The sequence below is a fragment of the Gallus gallus genome, chromosome 3 (genome assembly GCF_016699485.2).
Source record: "Gallus gallus isolate bGalGal1 chromosome 3, bGalGal1.mat.broiler.GRCg7b, whole genome shotgun sequence".
In the NCBI taxonomy this organism is placed as follows: Eukaryota; Metazoa; Chordata; class Aves; order Galliformes; family Phasianidae; genus Gallus; species Gallus gallus.
The window spans coordinates 74,807,146-74,831,946 of record NC_052534.1 but is presented as its reverse complement, the minus strand read 5'-3'; the positions used below and the strand labels follow the sequence as shown (position 1 = coordinate 74,831,946).

The 24,801-nt window shown below is 39.6% G+C and overlaps 1 protein-coding gene across 15 annotated transcripts in view; it reads right to left on the bottom strand.

The window, feature by feature from the left end:
- Positions 1-10,975: 10,975 nt before the first annotated feature.
- Positions 10,976-24,801, bottom strand: part of MAP3K7 (mitogen-activated protein kinase kinase kinase 7) — a 50,782-nt gene continuing 36,956 nt past the window's right edge. For 5 of the 15 annotated variants that reach the window (XM_040697832.2, XM_040697833.2, XM_040697834.2 and 2 more), the window contains 6 exons: positions 20,001-20,109; positions 19,599-19,643; positions 18,052-18,138; positions 17,160-17,221; positions 16,484-16,599; positions 10,976-14,054 (listed from right to left, as the gene is read on the bottom strand). In XM_040697832.2, coding sequence (XP_040553766.1) covers positions 13,874-14,054; positions 16,484-16,599; positions 17,160-17,221; positions 18,052-18,138; positions 19,599-19,643; positions 20,001-20,109 — 600 coding nt within the window. In that variant the 3' untranslated portion in view covers positions 10,976-13,873. The remainder of the gene's footprint in view (positions 14,055-16,483; positions 16,600-17,159; positions 17,222-18,051; positions 18,139-19,598; positions 19,644-20,000; positions 20,110-24,801) is intronic. The other 10 variants (XM_015284682.4, XM_015284683.4, XM_015284684.4 and 7 more) reach the window with 3 other exon arrangements.

Genomic DNA, 24,801 nt, shown 5'->3' with positions numbered 1-24,801 from the left:
TCCAGTTGTCTAGAGTTAAGGTGCTTCCAGGCATTCTGGTTTAAACAATCTTTCTTTTACAATAATGGATTGCCTAATATTTCCTACCTGCGTCAGTGCTGTTCCGTGGAGGGAACAAAGAGAGTTCTTTCACAAAGTCAGTGATGCTTTCCTGAAAGAGTAAGTTGGAGAAATAGCATCTCAAAAGACCTCATCCAAAACCCAGTGCTGAGGTACTCCAGCACTGAGAAGCTGTCCAGAAAATTGCCCACCCAATGAAGGGGTTCTTATTTGGTGAATAATTTGGGAAGGGCAAGAATTACCCTCAAATCCTCCAGTCCAGCCAATTTGGGGTTTCATTACAAACACAAAACTCCTTCGTATGTTTTTGAAATTGTAATTCTGGTAGGACTGCGCTGCAAATTTTACTTGCACCCAATGATTTTGGAACCTGTGTCTCTAACACGAATACCTGAATGCGTGTGGAAGATCAGTCTCTTCAGCCACTGATGGGCCCACTCCCCAGGACCTGACCTTGAATAAAAGCCCACTTTTTACACATGTGATTATATAGGAAGGCTGAGGTTCCCTATATAATCTAGGTTTCATTGGTCTGTGTCATTCTAAATCTGAGAGCTTCTGTTTTTGGGGTGCTGGTGACTGCAGAAGTTGAAAAGAGAAGAGAGGAGAGAAGAATGGTCTTGGCCTTGCTCACACACAACAAAACAGCAGAGTTTTTTTTTTAACAGAGCTGTGATGCTAGATCAAAATGATTTGGGTATGTAACTCCTATTCTCAAAAGCAACTTGGACTGAGTTTATAAACAAGAAGGGAGTGAACTCTTTGAAACAGTAGATAACAGCAGGACAAGGGGGAATGGTTTTAAGTTGAAAGAGGGAAGATTTAGGTTGGATGTTAGGGGGAAGTTCTTTACCAGGAGAGTGGTGAGGTGCTGGAACGGGCTGCCCAGAGAGGTTGTGGATGCCTCGTCCCTGGAGGTGTTCAAGGTCAGGTTGGATGGGGCCCTGGGCAACCTGGTCTAGTAAATGGGGAGGTTGGTGGCCCTGCCTGGCAGGGGGGTTGAAGATTCATGATCCTTGAGGTCCCTTCCAACCCAGGCCATTCTGTGATTCTGTGATTCTGTGATTTGAGGAAACAGTCCCACTCATTTCAGTGGACAGCCAGCATCGCCCTAAACATGTAACTAAAACGCCTAAAGTCATTTTGGCTCTTCTGAAAACATCTCATCTCTGTGGAAATGGCCTCATTTTGAGAAAAAGTTAATTGCTCCCAAAGGTATAATTGTCCTCAGGAGTGTAGTCAGCATTATGATGTGACAGGACTCCAAAACATTTTTAATATGAAGTTTTACATTGTAGTATAATGACAGCATTCAAGAGAGTACAGTACTGTTTGTTGCCCAGCGTAAACACCCTGCAACTTAATGTTTTTTTTTCTTCTTCTTTTTTTTTTTTTAAATTCAAGATTATGCAATGCATGCGGTGCAAAGAAGAGGAAAACCACAGTCTCATCATGCAGAAACAGCTTACTCCTTTGTATAGCAAAAGGTCAAACTGCTTTGCTTTTGGGAAAATACAGGCAGATGTATATATTATAGATGATAACCTTTAGCTAAGTTGTAAGCCTTGTGCTTGTTAAATTATTGATAGTACATTGGAGGTTCATGAAAGCCATGTTTAACATGCTGAGTTCAAATAAAATGGCCTGTGAAAATGGTTTTCATAAAACGTAATACAAAGTACAAATATTGATACAGAGATCAAGAAGATGAAACATTCCTTTTTTATTAAACAGGTTATTGCATCTAAAATAGCACTGAAGCCCACTGAAAACTATGGGAGAAGAAAATTAACTACGTTATTGCTGTGAAATATCTCTTCAAACTTGTATTTGCATCAGAAAGTTCACTGAGGGTTTCCTCTCTTTAAAAATTCAGTTGAAATGCTGCTTAGAGAGCTCCTAACTACAGAATGATATAAGTAGCTTTAAAGGAAATGATGAGCTGATTCTTGACTGATGTAAATCACCAGAGCTCTGCTAGAGTAAGTGGAAACCTGCTCAATGGACAATTCTAATTTCAAATAAGATACAGGCTGCAGGTCCGCCAAAATAGTTTCCATGCACTTTCTTTAAACCGTGGTGAGAAAAGGAAAATTGGCTTTTCCACCCCTCTGGTTTCTGTGGGTGCCTCTTGTGAGACGGCTCGCTGATGGGGCAGAAGGAAATGCAAAAACATACCTTCCTTTTTGTCACACGCGGGTAAATCACCGGCAGAATTTGAAGGGCTGCACTGCTGCAGGAAAGCAGAGGAAGCACATGGCTGCACGCAGAGCTGCCTCGTCTCAGGGTGGTTTGCCAGCACCTTCTGTGCCAGGCAGGAGGTCTACCTGGCTTGGTAATTCATCTGTGAGGTTTAGCCATTGATTTCCGTTATATTCTGTACAAATAATCTGTGTTCTGTGTAAGTAAATCAAGGCTGATTTCTGACAGCCCTAAGATGACTTGTTGCTAACTGCCAAAATCCGGCTTCTCTGCAGCCAAGCCTGTCCAGCTGCCATCTGCGTCAGCCTGGGTTTTATGGTGGTTCTTTGCAGCAGCTAGAAGCTCCAACCTCTCCCCAGGTGGACTTTTAATGTGCTCCTGAATTATTAACAGCACCAAATTTCAGACACAAAACCACTTTGCACCCATTAGAGCGGCTCTGTGCATTGAACCGACATCTACATGATGCTCCTTCCCAACAAGTCTGTATGTAAATGAGGAACCCACTGCAATTCTCAATTTTGAGTCATAGAACAGCCTTCAGCACCAGCAGCTGATGACTTAACACAGTTTAATTGGCTTGGGAGCATTCCTAGGCCACTGCTGAAATGAAATATGCGCACAACTTCAGGCTCACTCAATGACAACCAAAAATTTTTAGGTTGCCAGGCCTGGGGAGATTTCTCTGCGGAGCAGGGCTGCTTCTTCAAAAGCAGTGATGTTCTTCTGGAGGCTAGGGAAAAAAAAAAAGTCATATTTTTGCATAATCACAGCTTTCAGTAGAACAAAATTCATGGCTCTGTGGGAAATCACAAAACAAAAAGTCTTAGCAAGCATGAAGTCCTCAGTGCACTGACATGTTAATATAAGAGAAAAATTGCCTTGCACAAAAGGGACCACGAGGGCTGCTGATACCATTTTTCTCTTGCTGGGTCTTTATTCAAGTTCTTGTCACAGTTACTACAGTTTGAAGGTCTCTGTGAACAGCTCAGCTCAAAGCCCTGCCTCCTCCTGTTGCTCAGCCCTCCTGCAGCAGAGGCCTCTCACCTGCTGAGAATCCAAGACCCACCTCTCCACCCCTGAGCTGCAAACTGCTGCACTCTTCCTATCCAACTGAGTAGTTGTCCAGAGAAGTGGTGGATGCCCCGTCCCTGGAGACATTCAATGTCAAGCTGGATGGGGCACTGAGCAACCTGATCTAACTGTAGGTGTCCCCTTTTATTGCAGGGAAATTGGACTAGATGACCTTCAAAGGTCCCTTCCAACTCAAACAATTCTATGATTCTATGATATACAAATAGATGGGCTCATGGAAAAAAGTGTGAGAGCCTGAGTGCTTAGAGCAGGCAGAGAAACCAAAGAAAATGAACTGCCAATGATGAAAAATGAAATAGTCAAACCTCACACTGAAGATAAGCTCAACATTTTTGACTTCTTTTGTTCTTGCTTGCCTGCTTTAAGTTCTCAACAGAGAGAAAATGAATAAGAGAGAAGTGATGCACGTGGGAAAGCACTAAAGGGAAAAAAAGACTTATCTGCTATATGTCCACTGAAGCACACCGATAGGATCAAAACTACAGTCTTGATATAAAAATGGCAGCTCTGCATGCGCCAAGCCACTTGGATACTTGATAGGCCTTCTCTTCTTCCAAACTCTGCTGTAGATTTTTTTCTTCATGTGCCGCAGAAGTCTTTTATTTGCTTAAAACTTGAAGTCCCCGGCCTCACATGCTCATGCTTTCCCTCTCCTGAATAAGAGAAGAATCCTAGCATAACCTTTTATATAAGAACTTTTAGTATTGAGGAGTGTAAAATGGAAAACGTAAAGTACATATATATATTTTCAAACGAAGACTTTTGTTGTTGTTATTCATATCAGAACAGCAGCATTTTACCTCTCCAGTGACACACGTAATCCATTCATAGCTGGCATGGCAGGTAATTACAACATGATTTAGCCTGTGCTGGCATTCTGCATATTGCTTAATTAACTTTTCAAATTCATTGTGGTTTCTTGCAGATCCAGCTCTATTCCTACCAGCACAAACACTGTGCTGTGACTGTTGCAAAGCTGATTCTGAAAAACTGCAGAAAAACTGCATGTATTTATTACCACTCTTGTGGTGAAAACATAGTGCTTTTCTCCACAAGTTTACACAGCAAAGAGCAGAAGAACATATTTTCCTTTTTCCTCTTGCTTGAATTTAGAGGCTAATCTGTACATGTCATTTATTTATTTCTATATCAATATACGTGCATCTCTAAAAATCATATATTCAGTAAAATCAGAGAACAAGGTCAATAATGAGTTTAAAACACATCCATGGATGCGGCCAGTCTTATTGGTGCATCATTTAGGGTACTGGTGACCCAGGCAATGGGAGTTCCTCTACTGGGGCGCTGGCTTTGGTGGCTCCCTGGCTGGGGCTGGGCGAGGGCTCCCATGAGGGATGGGCACTGCGAGATGAGCAGCTCAAGTTTCTTCAAGAGGCAATGCGGCCGCTCTTCATGAAGAGATGACGACATCAGACCTTCAGTAAAACAGTGGTGGTGTGTGGAGAGCAAACACAAAACACAATGCCTTTCTGTTCTGTGCTGGCTTTTGGTTTTGCCCTTCTGAATGTGGCTGTATTTCCTGGGTCATTGCAGGTTAAAGAGAATGTTGCCTGCTTTCTCAAACCAAGCAGATTCCAGCTTTCTCAAAATGGTGGAACTCTGGGGAGCTGAGAGTAACTAAACCAAGCCAGGAGATCAGCAAAATTCACTGTTTCATAGAGATTTTCTCTAGACATCAAGTGAAAAGTGTTTGTTTTTACTTTGCTCTTTCAGTGCTGCCGCAAGAAAGTAATGTATTTTATTTATGGCTTTGTAGCCAGTGCTGGATTTCATAAAAGGAAGATGAACTTGCATTTCCTGTGTCCTAAATAGCAGAGAAAAAAACTTGAGAAATTCTTTCTTCAAATGTGCATTACATGTGGAGTTACAGCTTTAGGCAAGTTCTTCAGTAACTCCACTGAATGTTGAAGTAATGAAATGCAATCACTTGTAAGGAGAGTCTTGAAGTGTGTAACATGAACAGATCTCTGACAAACTCCTACTTCAACAACAAAAAAATCAGAATTTTCAACTATTTTACAGAATTTTTAGCAAGTAATTAATTTGGTTGAGAATATTTTCCTCTCTCCTTGAACTGTAAAGCTCTTTTGGGCACTACCAGCAAGGTGTCTCTCAGACTGTTTTATTTCATTAATAGTTATGATTCTGAGCAGGATTCAGCAGAGTCAGCTGGTGTGCAGCAGGCCGCAAAGCCATGGGCTGTTATTAAGACCTTTTTAAGCAGGAGACGTGTCTCACGTGAACATGTAATTTCATCAACCTGCTATGTGTCTCCAAATGATGTATTCTTCATATGTTGTTATCTCTCTTTCACAACAGTCGGACTGTATTGCAAGTGGCTGATAAACCTCCAGTCACACCAGTCCAATCAACTTAGCAAACAGCAGCAAAAAGTGCCTCAATCTTTTCTGGCCTAAAGGTTTAACACTCTCCAGATGAAGGAAATTCCACCAGATTGTGCTGCTTACCTGCATCTTCACCAGGAACCCATTGGAGACAATCCCAGGCAGGAAAGCCAAACCTGACTCCTAAATCAGGTATGGATCTTTTGGAAGGTCAGTAACCCTCCCTCAGGCCACTGGGTCCCTATAACCGTGCTTACAAGGTTTTTGGGAAGTGTCTCAGGTGAGAACTACTCTGCCAGCAAGGCATATTGTTGATAAAAGCCCACCTGATAGCTACATAAACATCTTTTTCCCCTAGAGAGTTTCCACGTGACCAGCATCACACACAGACCTTGTGCTGCATCCTTGTGCTGTTGTTATAACCTTACGAATTACTGTGAGATATTTGCCACTGTAAGTCTGTTCTAAGACTTGTGCATCTAAATAAGCAGTGGAAACCCAGTCACTCCTGTCAGTTTTCTTATTACTGATGCTCTATATGCTGCCAAATAAGCTCTTGCCTTCTGGTTGCTGCAATGACATTTTAACAAGACACCGCTGCCTGCGAGACCAGATGACTGCTAATGACCCACGTCCTTGTTCCCTGCTTCCCTCGTGCCTCTTGTTTCTCCACACTCAATTAGAGAAGGAAATTGAGGTTAATATTCCTGTCCTTGAAATTAAATCTAGCCTTGCCCCACAGTGCAATTAATGAAAAGAATTTGGATACAGAGCCTTTCACCTCTAGGTCGCTGGTTTATGTAGGAGGTGCTGGTAATGACTCACGTCACTCATTTGTCTGCTGGCTGGCAAACACCAGGCAAATTTGTGACGTTAGCCTACATCAGAGATATTTCCCTTGCAAAACCACAGCCACAGCTTAGCATCCCCTGCTGCTCTGAGGCGAAGTTGTGGTGACTGCATGACTTCTTGTGCTGCAGTTCTGCTGGAGATGCACCAAGGGCACACGTGGCTCTGCTGCTCACGGTACTGCTATTTCCAGCCATGATTTGAAAACTCTGGCTCTTGTATCTCAAAACATTAACCGTGGTCAAAATAATAGGGCAAGTTATGCTGTGTGCTTTAACATGAGAACTGCAGGTCAACTACATGTTTGGCAATTTTCAGGCCCAGAACATATTCAGCATCACAAACATAACAGTGGGGTCAAGATAGGTGTATATATCATTTCTGCTTTTGTTCATTGGCAGATGCTGACAAATGGGGAGCTGTGAGGGTCTTCACAAGCACTAACTTCAGACAGCTGAGAAAAATCCCTCCCATGCCCATTCGTACAGTCTCTGGGGAGGCTGATGCACGAAGCAGGGTGCTATCTGCTCTGCATCATCCACTTCAGGAACCTGTATCAGGCTTGTTATTTGAGCTGCTGTGGAAGAGCACCCCGTTCCCTTGCCTGTAAAGCTAGTGGAAGCCAGTGCTGTGTGAATACTCCCACTGTCCCTCCAGATGCCTGCTCCAAGGCTGAGTGAACATCTTCAAGCTCACAGCAACAGGGGCTTCTCCCCATGGCTGCTGTCCTAAATACACTGGGATAGGCTCTCCAACCCTGACAAGCACTCACAACTCTCGAAAATAAAGAACAACCTGCAGTTTTCCTTTCCTCATCTCTTCGGAACAAAACAAAAATGATCCCTAGAGCCATTGCTTGCTTTTAATCATGCTGAAAATTTTTGTACTTTGCCATGGCTGAAAGCAAGCAGAGCCAGCATTAGCGCACTACTATCACTCACACTGCAGTAATTAGGTCTGAGCTGATACCATGGGGAACATTAGTCCAGCACCAGACATTGGATCATAAAGGTTGAGGAGAGCTCAAAGTGCTTAGCACTCATCATCTGATTCTTAAGGGATTTGTATCCATGCCAAGTTAAGAAGTGAAGAGCATAGCTTGCAATCCATTGCCATACCATACAGCAATACTTTATGCAACTAGCCCCAGCAACACTGGTGCTGTACTCAGCTTCTGACCTGCCTGGGAGTGCAGATTCTCCTCTGAGCACTCTTGGCTGGGCAGCAGGACACACCACAGAGCTGGCAGCAAGGAGGTTTGGGAGAGCTTGCAAAAACCTTCATTGTGTGGAGTGCCGCTGGGGTGGCTTGAGCACAGAGCTAAGAATGTCTCTCCTGAGTACCTCCGTACTCTAGGTGGATTTAAGAACCAGCACATACTTTTCCATTATGCAGCAGGAGGGACCACAGCATAATCACTTGGCACTTTTAAGCTTCTTTTAAAACATTCAGCTCATTCTCTCTTCCTGCTATAGCTGAAATGCTCTCAGGAGCTGGTAGCACTGGCTGACAGAGCTATGGCTAGTCATTGTATGGTACACTGCCAGCAGGGAGAGCTCTGCTGTCCTGTTTAACAAGTGATCTAAATTTCAGATTTCTGAAATGTTTACAAATTCTCTCTCTCTCTCTTTTTTTTTTTTTTTGCAAAATCTTTTTAAGAGGTAAAGAAATAAGCAGTTGTGCAATAAGCCCTCTTGTGAGCACACAACACTGCTCCATCTGGCACTTCTGCAGCTGCATCCACACAGTGCAGGTGAAGGTCGAGGACTCGGGCAGGTGATTACATGCTCCTAAAACATCAGAACTGAAACAGCTGTGACTGGAGACTCAGTTTGACCTATGGAGCTTTTTTGAGGAGGGCCAACACAGCCCTGTAGTTGTGAGGCTTTTTACTGTTCTTCCTTGAGACCTGCGAGGTTTGAGCACTCTGGAAAGCAACCATGAAATAGAGCCTCCATCGTGCCCCTTATTGTTTCCCCAAGCTGTCCCTTCAGCAATGCACACAAACCAGACCTTATGGTATGGCTATGGGTGTGTTTCCCAGCCAGAAAGGCAGGATATAGTGTACTCATCTCTTTTTTTCTTTCCCCTTCATCTAAACGAAAATCCCACATTGCTCTTCAGGCATCTCATACATGGTGTTTTAGATGACTATAAGCAGATTGACCTAATCCTCAGGCTTCACAACTTCAGTGTTTCCCAGCACTCATGGACACCTGGAGTTGTTGTTAAACCCCCTATGAAAACAGCACTCTCTGCTCCAAGGCTGCCACTTTCGGCTGCTGAGCTTTACTCTTATTTTAAGCACAGCTGCGCCCATCAGCATGGCTCCTTGTGCTACCTCCTAGGCCTCATCTGTGCCCTGGAGTGACAGAAATACTTTGTGCCTGGAGCATGCAGCCCCAGGCTGAGCTCAGAGGACAAGCTAAATTAGCTGCCTCTCCTACCTCCCCAACCATTCGCGGCTCTGCTGTAGCCTGGCTGCCACTGATGATGTAAGGAACTTTAATAAGAGTCTGATTTGCACGTTCCAGGTTTAACTTTTGGGAGGCAGCTGTTGAAAGAGTCCTCTGGGGCCTGGAAAAAGCAGAGCCCCCTGCGGCCTCTTGAGAACCCTCAGCATCACTCCTGCTGTGGTGGTCGGGCAAACACGGGCATCCTCACATCATGGGATGACTTATTCCCTCTTTTAGAAAGAAATTTGTAGCTGCCTGTCTTCAGAAAGAAATCTGAGCAGTCTTAAATGTGTAGTGCTGGCATTAGCTGTGCAGCTTAAAGGGCTCAGTGCAAGCATCTCACCTCCTTTTCTCATGCTGCCTTTTGCTTGCTCCTCTGCTCACCCAGTGGGAGCTGCCAGGGCCATCACGGGGGTTCCGCGGATTGGTCAGAGTTGGCCCAACTGCTCTAGGCCCATCTACCCTCCCAGATCATCATTTTCAAGTTTCCGAGAACCAGGGATTCTTTTTTTCTGATTTTCCATTATAAGCTATACTTGTGACCTAGCCCATGTGCTGAGCCCATATGCTATATGAATGGGAGTCAATCCTTGGTCCTCTGCCTAAATACCAGAGGAGAGCAGCCTACGTGCAGCTGCTCTGCTGCCTCTCGCCCTTGACATCAGTGGGAGGGAAAAGGGAAGATCCCTGCATGTTCTTGGTTTGTATGCCAGTGTTCAGGGATTCGTATTTACACTGAGACCATCAGCTGCTTAGTACCAGGGAGAGGCCTGAGTGAAGACAGAGCTCAGAGCTGCAGTTTAGCATGGGGAAACGTGGTTGGGGTGTGCTCCATCACCCCTATTGTCCTCCAGCACCAGCCAGGAGCCACACTTTCAGACCCAGGAGACAGATCTCATGTGTTCTGTTAGTGTTTGCTCAGGTTAAAGCTCTGGTATTATAATGCTTTTAAAGAATTTTAAGGCAATATTTTGTTAATAAATTATCTGGCTTAAAGCTAGTTTGGCTTTTTCCTGAAGTACACTCTAGAGTCAGAGTGCAGGTGTGAAGCTGAAACACCTATAGCAAAACTCTCAACATTTGAGCTGTTCCCACAAGCAGGAAAGGGCCATGCAGGCACAGCTCTTCAGTGCATTCTTCCACACAGACATCTATATGTATCTGTCTTTATGGAACTTTACCTCACGTGCTTAAAGCACTGCCTGTCTAACAGCATTTTACAGGAAATAAGAGCTTTCTACAGAAAGCTTACCTCCCTCAGCTCAGCAGGTTTTGGAAATAAAAATAAATGTAAAAATTCAGATTGGATGCAACTCTCCATATCTATACACGTTAAGCAGATAAAACGACGCATAAATGTGTACTTAGAATATTATTTTCTTTCCAAGATTATTCTCCTCGAGTGGTATTCTGAGGGGTCAAATGCACCCCTGTAGTGGTCAAATTGTTCAAAACAGCTCAGAACTGATCTGAGGCAAGATTTTGTGTTCTTCACAGGCAAGGAGACGGTTAAAGGTTGCATCCACTTGTGATATGTCAAAGGAAGCTCTCGGACAATAAAATCCATTACAAATAGGACAGAGAAATACCAGGGAAAGGAATCTGTAAGAACAACACAAGAAGAGCTCTCATCTTTTCATAGAACCAGCATGAAAGATGTGGCATTCTTAAAATATCTCAATAGTCAGCTATGACCAGGAATATTCATCCCACGCCCCACTTCTGCACACAGGAAGGGAAGAGCTCATAACAGAAGAATTCTCTTTCGGTGGCGGGAACAACTGTGTGGTGATCATCCCCCACCCAGGGTGGGATTCCAGCAGAGATCAAGGATGCCCTGGCAAGAGCGTTATTACCTGTTTGTGGAAGTTGCACAGCTTTTATTAATGAGATTCCTAATAAAATATTAAAACCCTGTAGCAGAAAGCCACACTGCTCATTCCTGAATCATATGAAATCATTCACCATTTTATATACAAGTTTTGAATTACAATCTTCAGCTTCTCATCAGAAAAAAAGAAAACATCAAAACAAAACCAAACAAGCCTAAAAAAAAGCATTTTTTGGTAGAACTGCACAGTGTACAGAAGCATACTTTCAGTTACACAGTATCTTACAGAACACATACTTGAACAAAAAGCAGAGCCTGTTACCTTTCCTAGAAGGCACTGCCCGGACAAAACTAGATGTGTCACCTCCATTACCAGTAGAATGGCTTTAACCGGACAAAAGTGTACATGAAAAACCTCCTGAACACTCCAGATAGTTTAACAGAAGAAGAAAAGTACATTTGTAAACAACTTTAAAACAAGAGCCTTATGAAAATAGTATCGGTCACTAGAAAGTTAAGCTATTAAACTCTTCATAGCCCAAATTGTCATGTTCTACCATTTTTTGGGTGTTTTTTTTTTTTTTTTTTTATATACACAAATTTTGCCACACAGAGCACTTCACTGAAAAATATAGGCAAATAATTAAAAAAAAAAAATGGTGCATTTAAGAAAGGGACAATTTGAAAGCCAAAGGCCAAACTTAAAGTTCCCCTTGTAAATTACAAGAACAGCACTATAACCCAGCTGTTGAATGGAGCCGAGATCAACAGTGCGGCAATAGCACAGCACTGATGTGAGATTCTTTTTAATGTAAACTCTGAAAAGTCAAAAGCTACTGTTAGAACTGACTTTTGTATTACGTACCATGAGGCCAGCATTGTTTTCACTTTCATTATTCAAACATCGCCATAAATTGACTTTTTGTATACAATATCAATTTATTTTAAGCAAATCTGTTTTATGATGAGGCAACCAGGTAAAAACTGTTCTGGGAAATGATTTTGTGTGTGCAATCATCTACCACGCATCTCAAGTCAAGCATTAGTATTTATGTGCTCTACTCGATGCTTAAGCATGTGTTAAGCAAGCTGTTGAGCACGGAGTGAGTCCATTTTGGTAGATGGACAGATGTATGTGAACAGCAATGCTTTGGATAACTTGTGCTATTCCTAATACTACAGTTATTTTCTCCACCAATTACATTTTACTATAAATATGTGTGCCCTTAAGTTGATCCCAATATCAGTTTCATCTAACTAATCAAATTATCTGGTAAGGTTTTGGGAATGATAGCCCTTCCTTTATTTAAGTAAAAGTGAGACATGTTTCTTACTCCTAAAAGTTTGCCAACAGCAGATTCATTTTCAAGATAGAGTGACACTGTTCAGTAAACTGTTGGTCATTTTTGTTGTTCACAGATAAGCAGAAGAGTATTGATGTTTATTATCAGGTATGCAGGAAGGGGAAAATACTGTGATATTTCTACCATTCTTCTAAGTTCTGCTCGTGGGTTCCCATAAATAACTATTAATTTGAAATAAGCCTAAACCGAAGTTCATATTACCTCTCATATTTTGAGGGCTCAGCAGCTAAATTTCAAATTTTTATTTTCCTTCTGCAAAATAATGTTGTTAAAGCCCTGCTGACACCTGAGTGTGCCAAGAGCTCATATAAGGACTCATTTTCTACTCTATTTAGAAATATCTAATTTCAGTACCAGTCAAAAGTTAACTTGTAGACCAAATAATCAATGTGCAATGTAAACAAGTAGTTGTAGTTGTTTTCTCCCATGTAATAATGATAAATAACGACACTGATCATTACATATTCTGCTTGAGTTCATTAAATGCAATTCTTCTTTCACAAAGGCAGCAGCAGGCATTCTGAGATGGACTTCCTTTGAGCTATGCTCAAATGAGTGAAACAACTGAGGTTCCTGATGGAGATCTAAGCCTTTTCCCTCATTTTCTTAACAACTTCCACAGTTTCATACTCAATTGCATTTCATAATTTGCCATTTAAAATAAATTCATTTCCCCAAGCCTTTTTCTTCCTATCCAGAACAAACTTATTTGCATTTATGGCAAGTGTTCAGCAAATAAGTTGTAAAGAAAAAAATTCACGTGAAGTGGTAGGAAGGGAGTATTTAAAATTATGTTAATTTGCCTTCTGAATTTCATTTTAAGAATGCTTCAGATACAAAAAGCTTTAAAGGCTTAAAACACATTTTTGCACATTTTTGTTTCTTCTAAACAAGGGATCAATTTTACCCAGTGAATCACTTTCATAACTTCTGCCCAGTAGCTACATGAAACTGTATGTAATTCCCCCCAAGAAAGTAAAGAAAATACAGTGTTTTACTTCAAATATTTTATGAATGCAAGATTACAACAAATATATTAGTCAAAATGCAGGGCTATCAAGCACTGAACCAAGGATGTTGGCATCAGTTTGACTACCATTTTGCAGGTGGAAAAAATACACTACGACTACAGATAAAAGGCATCACTAATGGATCATGAATTACACTGGTCAGCCAACATCACCTCTGCAGCTTGGTGCATGTTTACGTCCTGAAAATAATAATGACAAATTTGTTTGAGATGAGACACTGGAACAAAGCCATTCTTAAACAGGAAAGTTTTTGTTTTGCTCTTATCGAGGTAACACCAAAAACTAAAACCAAGATCTTACAATTTAGCAGCCACTTTAACACTTGTTAGGCTAGCCTTCACACAAGGAGCATGCATACAGCCATTGTTCTCGCTTTATACTGAGGGCTGTTGGTTAATTCAAGTCACTGTTTTCTCACCTTATCTCATTAACCTGTTGAATCAGATGTCCACTGTAGGAAAAGGAAATATTAAATGATGTTAAGTGTAGCAGACAAATACAGATCACACCGAGAAGCTAACACTCATGAGTTGTCATAATAAGGGATAATAATAACAATTAAAAAAAAAAATCAGTCTTTTCTGTGCATATTTTTTTTCATTTGAAAGGTCCCAGGAAATCATGATGTGCCTGGCCGTTTCTGTTGCTGATTTCTGATGACCTCTAATTGTTTTTTGCATTGCTGATAATAAGTTGAGAGACTTTTATTTTCATCTAACAGCTTTTTATGTTCTTGTACCAGACGGGATGTATTTTGCTGGTCTTTTTCATCCTGGTCCAGTTCTGCTATTAATTCTTGCCTACAGTAAGAAAAACAAAAAACAACAACAACAAAAAAAGCCATCAGTTTTAATCTACATCCATTTGAGCAGAAATGCATCACAGAATCAAGGAATTGTTAAGTTTGGAGAAGACCTCTAAGATCATCAAGTCCAGCCATTAACCCGTTCCCACCACGCCCAGTAAACCATGTCCCTTAAGATGACCTCATATGTCTCAAATACTTGTTGGATTATCAGTCTGTTGACATTTTGTGCAAAAAATTAAGTTGACAAAAATCTTATTCTTTACTACTGTCTGGGGAGAAATTCTCTTCCAAATCAAATCCACATTTAAACATTAAAACAGCTGGAAAGCAGCCTCAGTCTCTACTATTGTCCTTTTAATAATAGCTTTCAGGTGTAGAACATCTAAGTATCCACAGAGAAATTTATAAATTTAACCCCAGTTTTGCTTAAGTATATGTACATTTAACAATGCAGTTAAGCAACTTAAGAGGCAAAACTGCAATAATTTAGATAAGTTTTTAGTGAAATGCTGTTTTGCTGTTTTCTATTTGGAACTGACCTTCATAAAGCTGTGGAAAGCAGAATCAGGCAGAACATTTTTCCAATAGTTACTTGAGCTAACTTATGCAATAATCATCTAAAATGTCTTTTAGCAGCCATTGTTAGAGGAACATACTCTCTACAATTGTATCTGTATTATTTCTGTAATGCAATTTTCCACAAAACATAAGGTTGTGTTTTTTTTTCCCCCAGTATCCTAATTATTTATAGACAACATTAAAACAAAACCACATTTGGAATTATCTGAGCGGTTCAGTTAAGATTTCATCATGAAAGTCCAAAGCAGTAAGAACAGTATTCTGTGCTTTACATGCCCTTATAACATCATTCATGCTAAAGTTTTGGGTTTTTTTTTTTTTTTTTGATCTTTGGGAAAACACCACAGTAACTGGCAACTTTGCATTGAAATGCTGTTTTGCACTTTGAGCTGTACATTTTAAAGCAGTGGAAAGCAAAATTAAGCAGATTATTTTTGTAGCTGTTATTTCACTTAATGCAGTAAGGATACAATACGTTTTTAAAGCAACAATTTTAGAGGAACAAATGTACTGATAAACTTGCTAAAATTATCCTACAAAATGGATGTAGCTAAATAGAATGCAGTTTGGTTTACTATTTGTTTATGAGGTGACAAGAAGGCAAGCTGCCAACTGTAATCTAGCAACAAAATAGCAGAGGAGAAAGTTCATGTTGTTAATTAATTGTTGCCATATGGGTGGTAATTACAGTTAAAGAAATTTTATTAGTTCAACCTTTATAGAATAATTATTACCTCAAACAACATTAAATACATCAATCACAGTACTATTTTTTGTTTCACTCCTAAGGGTAATTATGTTCTGATTAAGAAAAAACAACCGTGGAGAAATCTATATACATCCAGTATGGGGAAAAAAAGAAAAAGGAGAAATCGAAGGGTAAGAATTAATTTTGAAACAGAAGCCCATTTTTATATTGCCAATCAGTCCTCAGGGACAATGGAAATAAAAACAAAATTAAGACCTTCACTCCAGTTTCAGCATTTCTTCATGAGCTATGTAAATTCTAACCGCACTTGGAAAAAAAAATGTTCTCAAGATGCTAAGTCAGAAGTGAATATACATTGTTTATACACACTTTTGTTCTTCAGCTATTCCACAAACACCAAAGCAAGCTGCTCTTACACAACACTTTGCCTGCAGTGGCTTAGACCCTGGTGGGTAGCAAGCTGGTTACTTGGTTTATTAAGCGTTTATGACCTCTAAGAACTGCCTCCCAGCACAAGGAAACAGAAATGATGAGAAGCAAAACACAACAGAATGCACTGCAAACGGACATAATGAATCAGCAATAACTTTGGTTCCAATCCAACAGTACATCCAAGCAGTTTCTTCACGTATACACGTACAGCATAAAAAAGTACATAATGGCTTTCATGTATGAGGTCCTAAACTCCTACTAGAAAAACATGATATGTGTCTTGGTAATACTGATAGACAAAATACTGATTGACTTGATTGACAAAAGTTGGATATAACATAAAAACTAACTACTAAATAAGTAATATTGAGCTATTACCTAAAATTCTATAATGCAATTTAAAGTCTTTTACTGTACAGTGAGTGAAATAAAATTCCAAGGTTCCTCAACAGTCCAGATCTTTTATTTGTGATTATACAAACAACATAACTACTATGGTACATATAAAGATGTCCCATAAACTTTAAGGTGGACTTGTCCAGAAGAAAAGCCTAGATATTGATTAAAACTTTAGTTACCTCTCTGAATATCTCACCTGTGGAAAGCAGTTCAGTATTTCTAAGAGATTAGGCCTGAAAAATGATCATCGTCTATGAAATTTTACTTTGTAAAGCCTGAAATAGCAGTCACAGATCACTTACTTCCTCTGCAACAGCAATGCAATTTCTGTCTGAACTTTCATATATTCTTGTGCCATTTTGCAGTGCTGTTCAAACACAGCCATAGATTCTTTGGAGTTCGGGCATGGTGCTAGAGGCTGAAAATAAATCAGACATGTTAAAAACTAATGAACTGATATCTCAGTGTACAGCATGTTAGAACGTCTCCACAGAGTATTTATAACATCTTTTAAAAAACAGTAAGCTTTTAAAAATAAGTGTTAAACCATGCTCTGGAAAATCTTACTGCACTGATGTCAAAGTCAACTCAAACTGGAGAATCTGCAGTTATTAATCTGACAGTCTCTTCATTAAAAGGTACAAAAATCAAAGTAGTTTTTAATCGCGCACGTAACAAATACAGTGAATGCAACAATTTGATTCAGTAAAACTCAAGCAAAGAATGTCTTACTTTGACAGTCACTCAGATTACATTTGGTTTTACGGCTCATGTTTCCCAGAGCCTGTTTTTAATAGCTTCATCAAATCTGAGTCAACCAATCTCAGATTACATAATATACTTGTTTTTAGCCTTCGTCAAAAGTTAGACAGAATATAAACACAGGTAAATATGTGGCACTCTATCTTTTGCAGTCTCAAATTCACACATTAGAACAAGATGTGAAACAAATCACCTAACAAAGCATATGTTTGTTACCTGTAACTGATGATCTAATGTAAGATATGCCATTGGGATGGAGTTATCTGACCCATTGGTCTCTGTAACAAAAATAACAATTAAATTTTAATGCATTTTTAAATGGAGTTCTATTTTTATAGGACAAAAACCATAATGCTACATCGTTTCACAATACACAATCTGAAGATGGAAAGGCAAATGAAAATAGCAGTGTTCCAGTCCCAAGGCAGGTGATTTTTTTTTTTCCCAATAAAGTTAAGAACTTCAAAATTATGGTCTACCATATCAAGAAGAAATAAAGATTAAGGTGATCATCCTATATTTCTAGAAGTCATTTATCAGCATACAGTCTTTAAAAATACGATTTTTGCACAGTTTGTCATCACGTTCTCTGTTTATAAAAAAAATTGCCATTTCATTCTTGTTTATGAAGGATCAGCCAGCCAGCCATGCATCTAATGATTTTAAAATTAGAAGCTGTGCAAACCAACTCGGCCAAAGTAAAAAAAGCACAACCTCCTGCTCAGTATTGAAACAACTCCTGGTGAGGAGTTTAAGTATCTTCCTCAAAACATGCTCTAGGGCATCCATCTCCTTTGCTCTGTAGAGACACTTTGTGGACAGCAAGGAACCCAATATTCAGCCTACCTCCTGGGTCTGGCTGCTCTCTTCTTACACTGTATTTGCTCTGGCTTTCTCTAGTTCTTTCACTGTATATTTAACATGGTTCTCAATTCTTATAGGTTGCATCTTTTGGAAGCCCAGAATTTGGGGATCACAAATTTACTGTTAAGCTTTAAGAGACATAGGAGTAAAGACACATTGAAAAACTACTGATTTTACAGCTGCATTATTGCTACTAGAGAATTATATGGAGGAGGGTAGGTGGGAAAAAAAAGGGGCTGCTTACCCATACCCCAAAAGCACCTGCCACAGAGTAGTCGTGGTAGAGAAACTAAGGTGTTGCCCTCAAAGACTACGCTATCTCCAAGAGCAGCTTCAAAAGGAAACAGAAATAAGAGGGTGGGAATGGAGAAAAAGTGGTTAAGTCTATGCTTGTAAGGAAACTAGAAGGTGGTAAAAATAAATAAAAATAACAAAACAAAACAAAAAATCAGAGAGACTTAATCACCACAGTGTCTTAGATAAGAACAATATTAAAGGCCTTCCCTGCATTTGACTACTGCCATATATGGAATACTGCTACAGCAAGGGAGTTATTGCAATGCTTCAAATACATCAATGCATGCAGAAAACTTCAGATTACATTCCTGAGCTTCTGGTCATGTGTCACAGAGCTGTAACTTTTCCTGTGATTGATCAGATTTGGCTGCGTCCTTATTTTATCACTTTGCCTCATTTACTTAATAATGCACTCTCTTTTATAGAAAACTGATTTATCTGTTTAAAAACGTAAACCTTTGTTTATGGACTGCATAAAACTAATACGAAAGAATACACATGGTACATTCTGTATTTACCTGAGTATAAGGTGAGCGATTTCTGTGAGCAGGAAAGTCACCAAGTAATAGACCTAGCTTCAGCTCCAGTGATATGCTGCATTTAAGGCTAAATATTTAGGACAAACTGCCACTGTGCTGGCATAAAATAAGCAACTTTTGGTTCCCAGCAAACTGTCTATTTAACTAATGGTAAGAGATTGCTTCCATGTCAAACAGCAATTCCTGTAAATGCTCACTGTCCAAAGCAACTTGGAAGCACAAAGGAAGGCAAAGGGTGGGCTATGGTGGAAAGCAAGGGCTTTGGCAGTTGTATATTACTAGGCATAGTGTGTGGTTATTGAAAGTGATAATGGACAGAAAGAAGAAAGCAAAGAGGCAAAGTACAAGAGTATGCTGCTCTCCTCCCACTAAGTCAGGGGAAAGAAGTACACATCTTACATTCAGAATCACCTTATATTTGGTAAAATACAAGTACGCATATATATATATGCTGGCACAAAATCAGTCCATATGTGAATTTCCATTTTGCAGTTGGTTACAGGAAAAGAATGACAGAATCTGATCAGCCAAAGATGAAACAGATCACAAGTAAAAGGTTTCAGAATTTAAAGCACTATGAAATCATAGAATCAAGAATCATAGAATTGTTTAAGTCTTGACTTTAAGCCTAAGATTCAACATTCCAGTACATTCTGGTAACGAAAATGTAAATCTTATTTATATTCTAAAAAGGAATTTGCAGGGATCCATCATTTCCATGCAGTCTAGTATTGGTTCTTCACATGATGGCATGCATTATTATCTTTAAGACCAAATTCAGTTATTTTGTATAGTCTTAATCATCTTTCACAACAAAAGAACAGTGATGCTATAGTAGATTACTTAGATTAGTTCATTTAAGAACAGTAAATTTTGTGTGCACATTGTGCATGAGCAAAATTTCAACACATAGATTAAAAAAAAAATAAATTAATGTATTCCAGCTGGTACTCACCTAAGTAGCATTTCTTTCCAGAAGTCAGAGCAATGAAAGCTTTATCTGTGCATTCATAATACAAATGCACAACACTAAAACGCTGCAAGATGTCCATTCCCCTCACTCCACAATAACACATTATAACCAAAACTGGTGCTCAAAGATCTTTGTTAAATAATTGCATCACTGCATATGTACAATACTTTGTAACAAGCATAATTCCTACAAGTTTATGTAATTTAACACTATCTTTATAAGAAGTTTTCATAGCTGATGTCGAAAACAAAGCAATAGTAAAACGATTTAACCTACGCAGCATTAAAATGAACTGTCACTTTCACTGCCTAATTCTATACGTAGGCATATACCCTATACCATAATCAATTGGTTCTATTCTAAAATGTTTAACTAATGAACTACCTGCATCATCAGGTGTCCATGGATTACGAGTTGGCTTTTCAGAGGTTGGTCCCGAGGTAGTGATCATTCTCACACTAGGACTAGATGATCTACTGCTGTTTCTACTCTCCTGAAATGATAACAGAAAACAAAGTGACAAGGAAAGTTAAGAGAAGATTTTTCAAAACATTTATTTTACAAAAGGGTATTAAAATAAAAAAATCAATGTGAAGAAACCTTAACATATATTCCTCCTGACCTCTTGCGAACCTTTTACCCTGAAAGCTTTCCTGACAGCTTCATACACTTTACATGTATTGCAGGGATTTCATCATCATCTCTTCTTCCTCTTTACCATATAAAAAGGATGCCATTTTGCTATTCAACATAATGAAAAGGACTGTTGAACAATGCATTAAAAATCTTTATATAACAGCACTATGCTACACATAGCAGTTCTCATAATGTTGTTCAGTGAATTCCATCAGCTCTGTAAAATAAAGAAGTTTTATTTCTGCATTCATTGATTAAGCATCAATAACATTCAAATGAAGGAATGAACTTTAGTAATTGCACTTCACTGCAAAGTATTAATCTACGTTTTTTATTGTGATCCCTATGTTGACTCGGAACTTAAATGATTAATCCTCAGAAAACATGAAAAAGTGTTTAATCAAAGCAATCCATTTAAACAATTGATTAAACTAAATTAGAAATTGAGGGAATTCTCTCCTTCAAAGCAAATTAAAAACCAAAGCAAAATTCTGTATTAATAGAAAGCCTGACTGTTTAAATCCTTCTGTTTACTAAAGCACAGAAACTCATACTAATATCATTACTCTACCTAACTTCTCTTTCAGAATTCCAATTTACAATATGTACTACTGTATTTCATGTATCTTCTCACTGACACAAAATAAACACAGTAAAATACTTAAAAGTACAGACCCCACCATGTTTTGCAGGAAAACACTTATGTCAAATGAAAAAATGCTATTAAAAGAAAATTATTTTCATTATGGTGCACTGTCAATGAAATGATTAACTAGCTGTCCCTGTTTTTCAAAAGAAGCACTCAAATGCACATTACCTGGAAGCTGCAGGTCTTTATGACTCCGATTTCCAAGTATCATATCTTAAATTAATTTTTAAAGGCAGGATTTCAGTCAGTCAAAATACAATCCGAAGAGTAGCAAGCTTCTACACCGAAATACCCATTATTTCAACTGCCTTACAATGTGTTTCTCCGGTAATTGCTTCAGTTTAAGAGGCTAGCAAAACACGCTATTAAACAGCACACATGAGACCTATAACAGTAAATGCCCATACTTTCTAAAATGAAACATCTTTAAAAGAACAATAATTTAAGTCCACTGGGTAAAACAGGGAAGTCAGAAACACGGCTCAATTATTACCTTCTCAGAGCTTTAAAAATTGTTTCATATGCAAACCTTATTTTGAAGCAGTTATCACTGTCTCTGTGCCAACCCTGAACACTTTGGTTTTGCTTGCTTATGCAATGGAAAAATGTTTGCAAAGTACACAGCTTCAGTAGAAATAGTTGTTAAAAACTGAAATTATTTGAAATGCCCTTAAGTATTTGCTTAAGCGATCTCATTTTCTTCAAATGATTTCAGCCTTCAGATGCTGAGGAAACTCATATCTGAGTGTTTTCTGCCATATCAAGGGAAATAAATTCATAGAGTGATGTGAAACTCTATTAAGAACAAAGGAACTGCCAATCTGGGATGGAAATTTATCCATTAGCTGTGCATTCCTTCTTTGACAGAGGCATGATAAGCAACATGAAGAGGAGTAGTTTCCTTGTTATTAACCATTTAATGTTTTATGTTAGTAGCCAGAAACTATTGTAGAAATAATCCAATGGGATGATACTATCAGGATGACTGCATTAGAAATTTTGAAAAAGCTTTTGTGTTGAAGTCTTTGTTGCCATTAGGAAGCCTGCTGTTCACTGGCAATGTGCTCAGATATGAATGATAAACACGCACAAGAAGATAGAACGATCTTTTATAGTGAAGCGTAAGACTTTAAAACAAACACAAATTTGTTGAGTATTTAGGTTGTAGCAAAGGGGACCTGAGAAGTACACTAGCAAGCTAAATTGCAAGCTATGCTACACTGCATTGCATGCTGTACCAGATTGTTTAGATCTATAAGATACTTGAAATAGGAGTGAAGGATTTTTATCTGAAGCATACTTAGAAAGCATCACAAAAACCCAAGAGAAGTTCCCAAATCTGAACACGTTAGATTACAGTGTTTGAGTGTGCTGAGTAAGATACTTCAGCTTTCCTGGCGTAACACTAGACTGCAGCCACCTTCCCTGACATCAGCCTCTCTGAAGGTAAGCCAGTGGCTGCTCTTCAGCAGTCAGTTCCTGTCACTCCTTCACGGATCTCCTTTCATCCTTGCCTCCTCCAGACATCACAGTATGCCAAACAAACTTTTTGTAGGGTTACCCTTATACTGGGCCAACATATCTTGGGATGCATCAAGCATGGTATTGCTAGCTGGTTGAGGGAAGGGCAGCCTAAAGGGGGACCTACAGGAAAGCTGGGGAGGGACTTTACAAGGGCGTGTAACAACAGGACGAGGGGAAATGGCTTTGAACTGAAAAAGAGGGTAGATTTAGACTAGATATTAGGGAGAAATTCTTCACTGTGAGGGTGATGAGACACTGGAACAGATTGTCTAGAGAGGCTGTGAATGATCCCACTCTGGAGGCATTCAAGGCCAGGTTGGATGGGGCTTTGAGCAACCTGGTCTAAAGGGAGGTGTCTCTGCCTATAGCTGGGGGCTGAAACTAGATGCCAACTCAAACCTTTATTTGATTCTATGATTGTCCTTCTTTACATTGCTCTGGTGAAGCCTCAACTTGAGCACTGCGTGCAGCTTTGGGTGCCACAGTACAAAAAGGACACAAAATTATTAGAAAGCGTCCTAAGGAGTGCTACAAAGATGGTAAAGGATCTATAGGAGAAGACATATGAGGAGCAGGTGTGGTCCCCTGGTTTGTTCAGCCCAGAGCAGAGTAGGCTGAAGGTGGTCTGCAGCTCCTCATAGGGAGTGGAGGGGCAGTACTGTGCTCTGCTCTCTGATGACAGCAGCAGGGCCTGAAGGAACAGCATGGAGCTGTGTCAGTGTATCAGGTTGATATCAGGAAAAGGTTCTTCATCAGATGGTGGTCAGGCCCTGGAAAAGGCTGCCCAGGGCAGTGCTCAGGGCCTCAAGCTGCCAGAGCTCAAGAAATATTTGGACAGTGCTCTCAGACATAGGGTTTGAGTCTTGAGTGGTGCTGTGGGGAGTTGGAAGTTGGAATCAGTGATCCTTGTGGGTCCCTTCTAACTTAAGGTATTCTACGATTGTATCTTTGTCAGGTGGCCAAAGTCACACTAGTTTTTTAGTTTCTCAGTTTCCATTTCTCAAAGGCTTACAGTTTTGATAACCTGGCTTGCTCTGAGGTATAATTCCCCCTCTAGGAACTGCACAATTTTTTCAAGTTTAATTTAAGCAGGAAACCAGACTTATAGAAGCCAGTGGCACTAGCCCTTTCTCCTCATCTTCTGTGGGTTTTATCGCCCTACAAAGTAGGAGAAAATAAAAATGTGCATCTGTGACCAATTGCACAGTCTCATGGACGGAATGATTCATCTGTACAGCCTCAGCTCCCACAGATTCTCACACTTGACTTGTGCACGTGTGGGTATGTACACTCAGACCTTGCTTCTCAATTGTTCAATACAATACATGCATAATTTTTTTCCCACTTCAAAGTAAACTAGGAATTATTAAGGCTCAGCAAGAACTGTCAGAAAGAAAAAAAGTTTAAGAGGTATTTCTGATACCACGATGGCACTGTAAAGGATGATATACCAAAACTACCGAATAAAAAACACAGGTGGAGGCATGGGTATCTCATTGTCTATCTAATTGCAATCTGCAGTTCTTTAATAATTATGCCAAATGCATTCCAAATCTATTTGTACAAATTACTAAATTTTTCCAAGGAGACTATTCAGTTTAAGCAGCAGGATTTTTGTGCTCCATCAAGCCTTTCTAAGCTTTTTGTGGCTGCACTTCAGTGCACATCTATTTCTGTTTTACAAAGGTGTTTAGGAAAGAACAGTAGTTAATGGGCAGCCACAGACATCATAGTTCAATGAGGTCTTAAAATGATCAGCTCAGTGAAAAAAAAAAATGACCTGGAAAAATGAGTAGGCCATCACAATATATGGATGGAAACAGATGGGATTGCAGAATATAACTACAGGAACAAGGTTACATCAGTGCTGCTCATGTAACTTGAAGTCCAGCCTAAGGTCACCAAGCAGTAGAGCATATGACTTTTCACCAAGTCCTGTGACTTGATACATAGGTTCTCATCAGCAAGCCCCTCCAATGGCTGGTTCAGCAACTGAGAAACTTTGTTGTAGTACATTTTCCTATCTAAGGTCTTAGTGTAAAAGGGTCAACAGAGTAGTAAAGCGCTATTACTGTCTGATGTTTTGATAGTACCAGTACTCAGGCATTACTGAAAAATGTCTTAAGACTCTGAACACAATTAAAAAAAAAATAATCATAATCAAAACCACTCCAAGAATTCTACGCAATACACACAGAGAGAAATTACGAAACTTACAACAATTTCAGATTAAAACAACCAAAGCTAAGCAGGGACTCATAAGCCTTGGTCTACCCTTCCACAAGTACTGCAAACTTCAGTATGCTTGTCCTGTGTTTTCCTCCACCTCAACAAAAAAATCCATTCTGAGTAGGAAAAACTTTGATAAAAACAAAC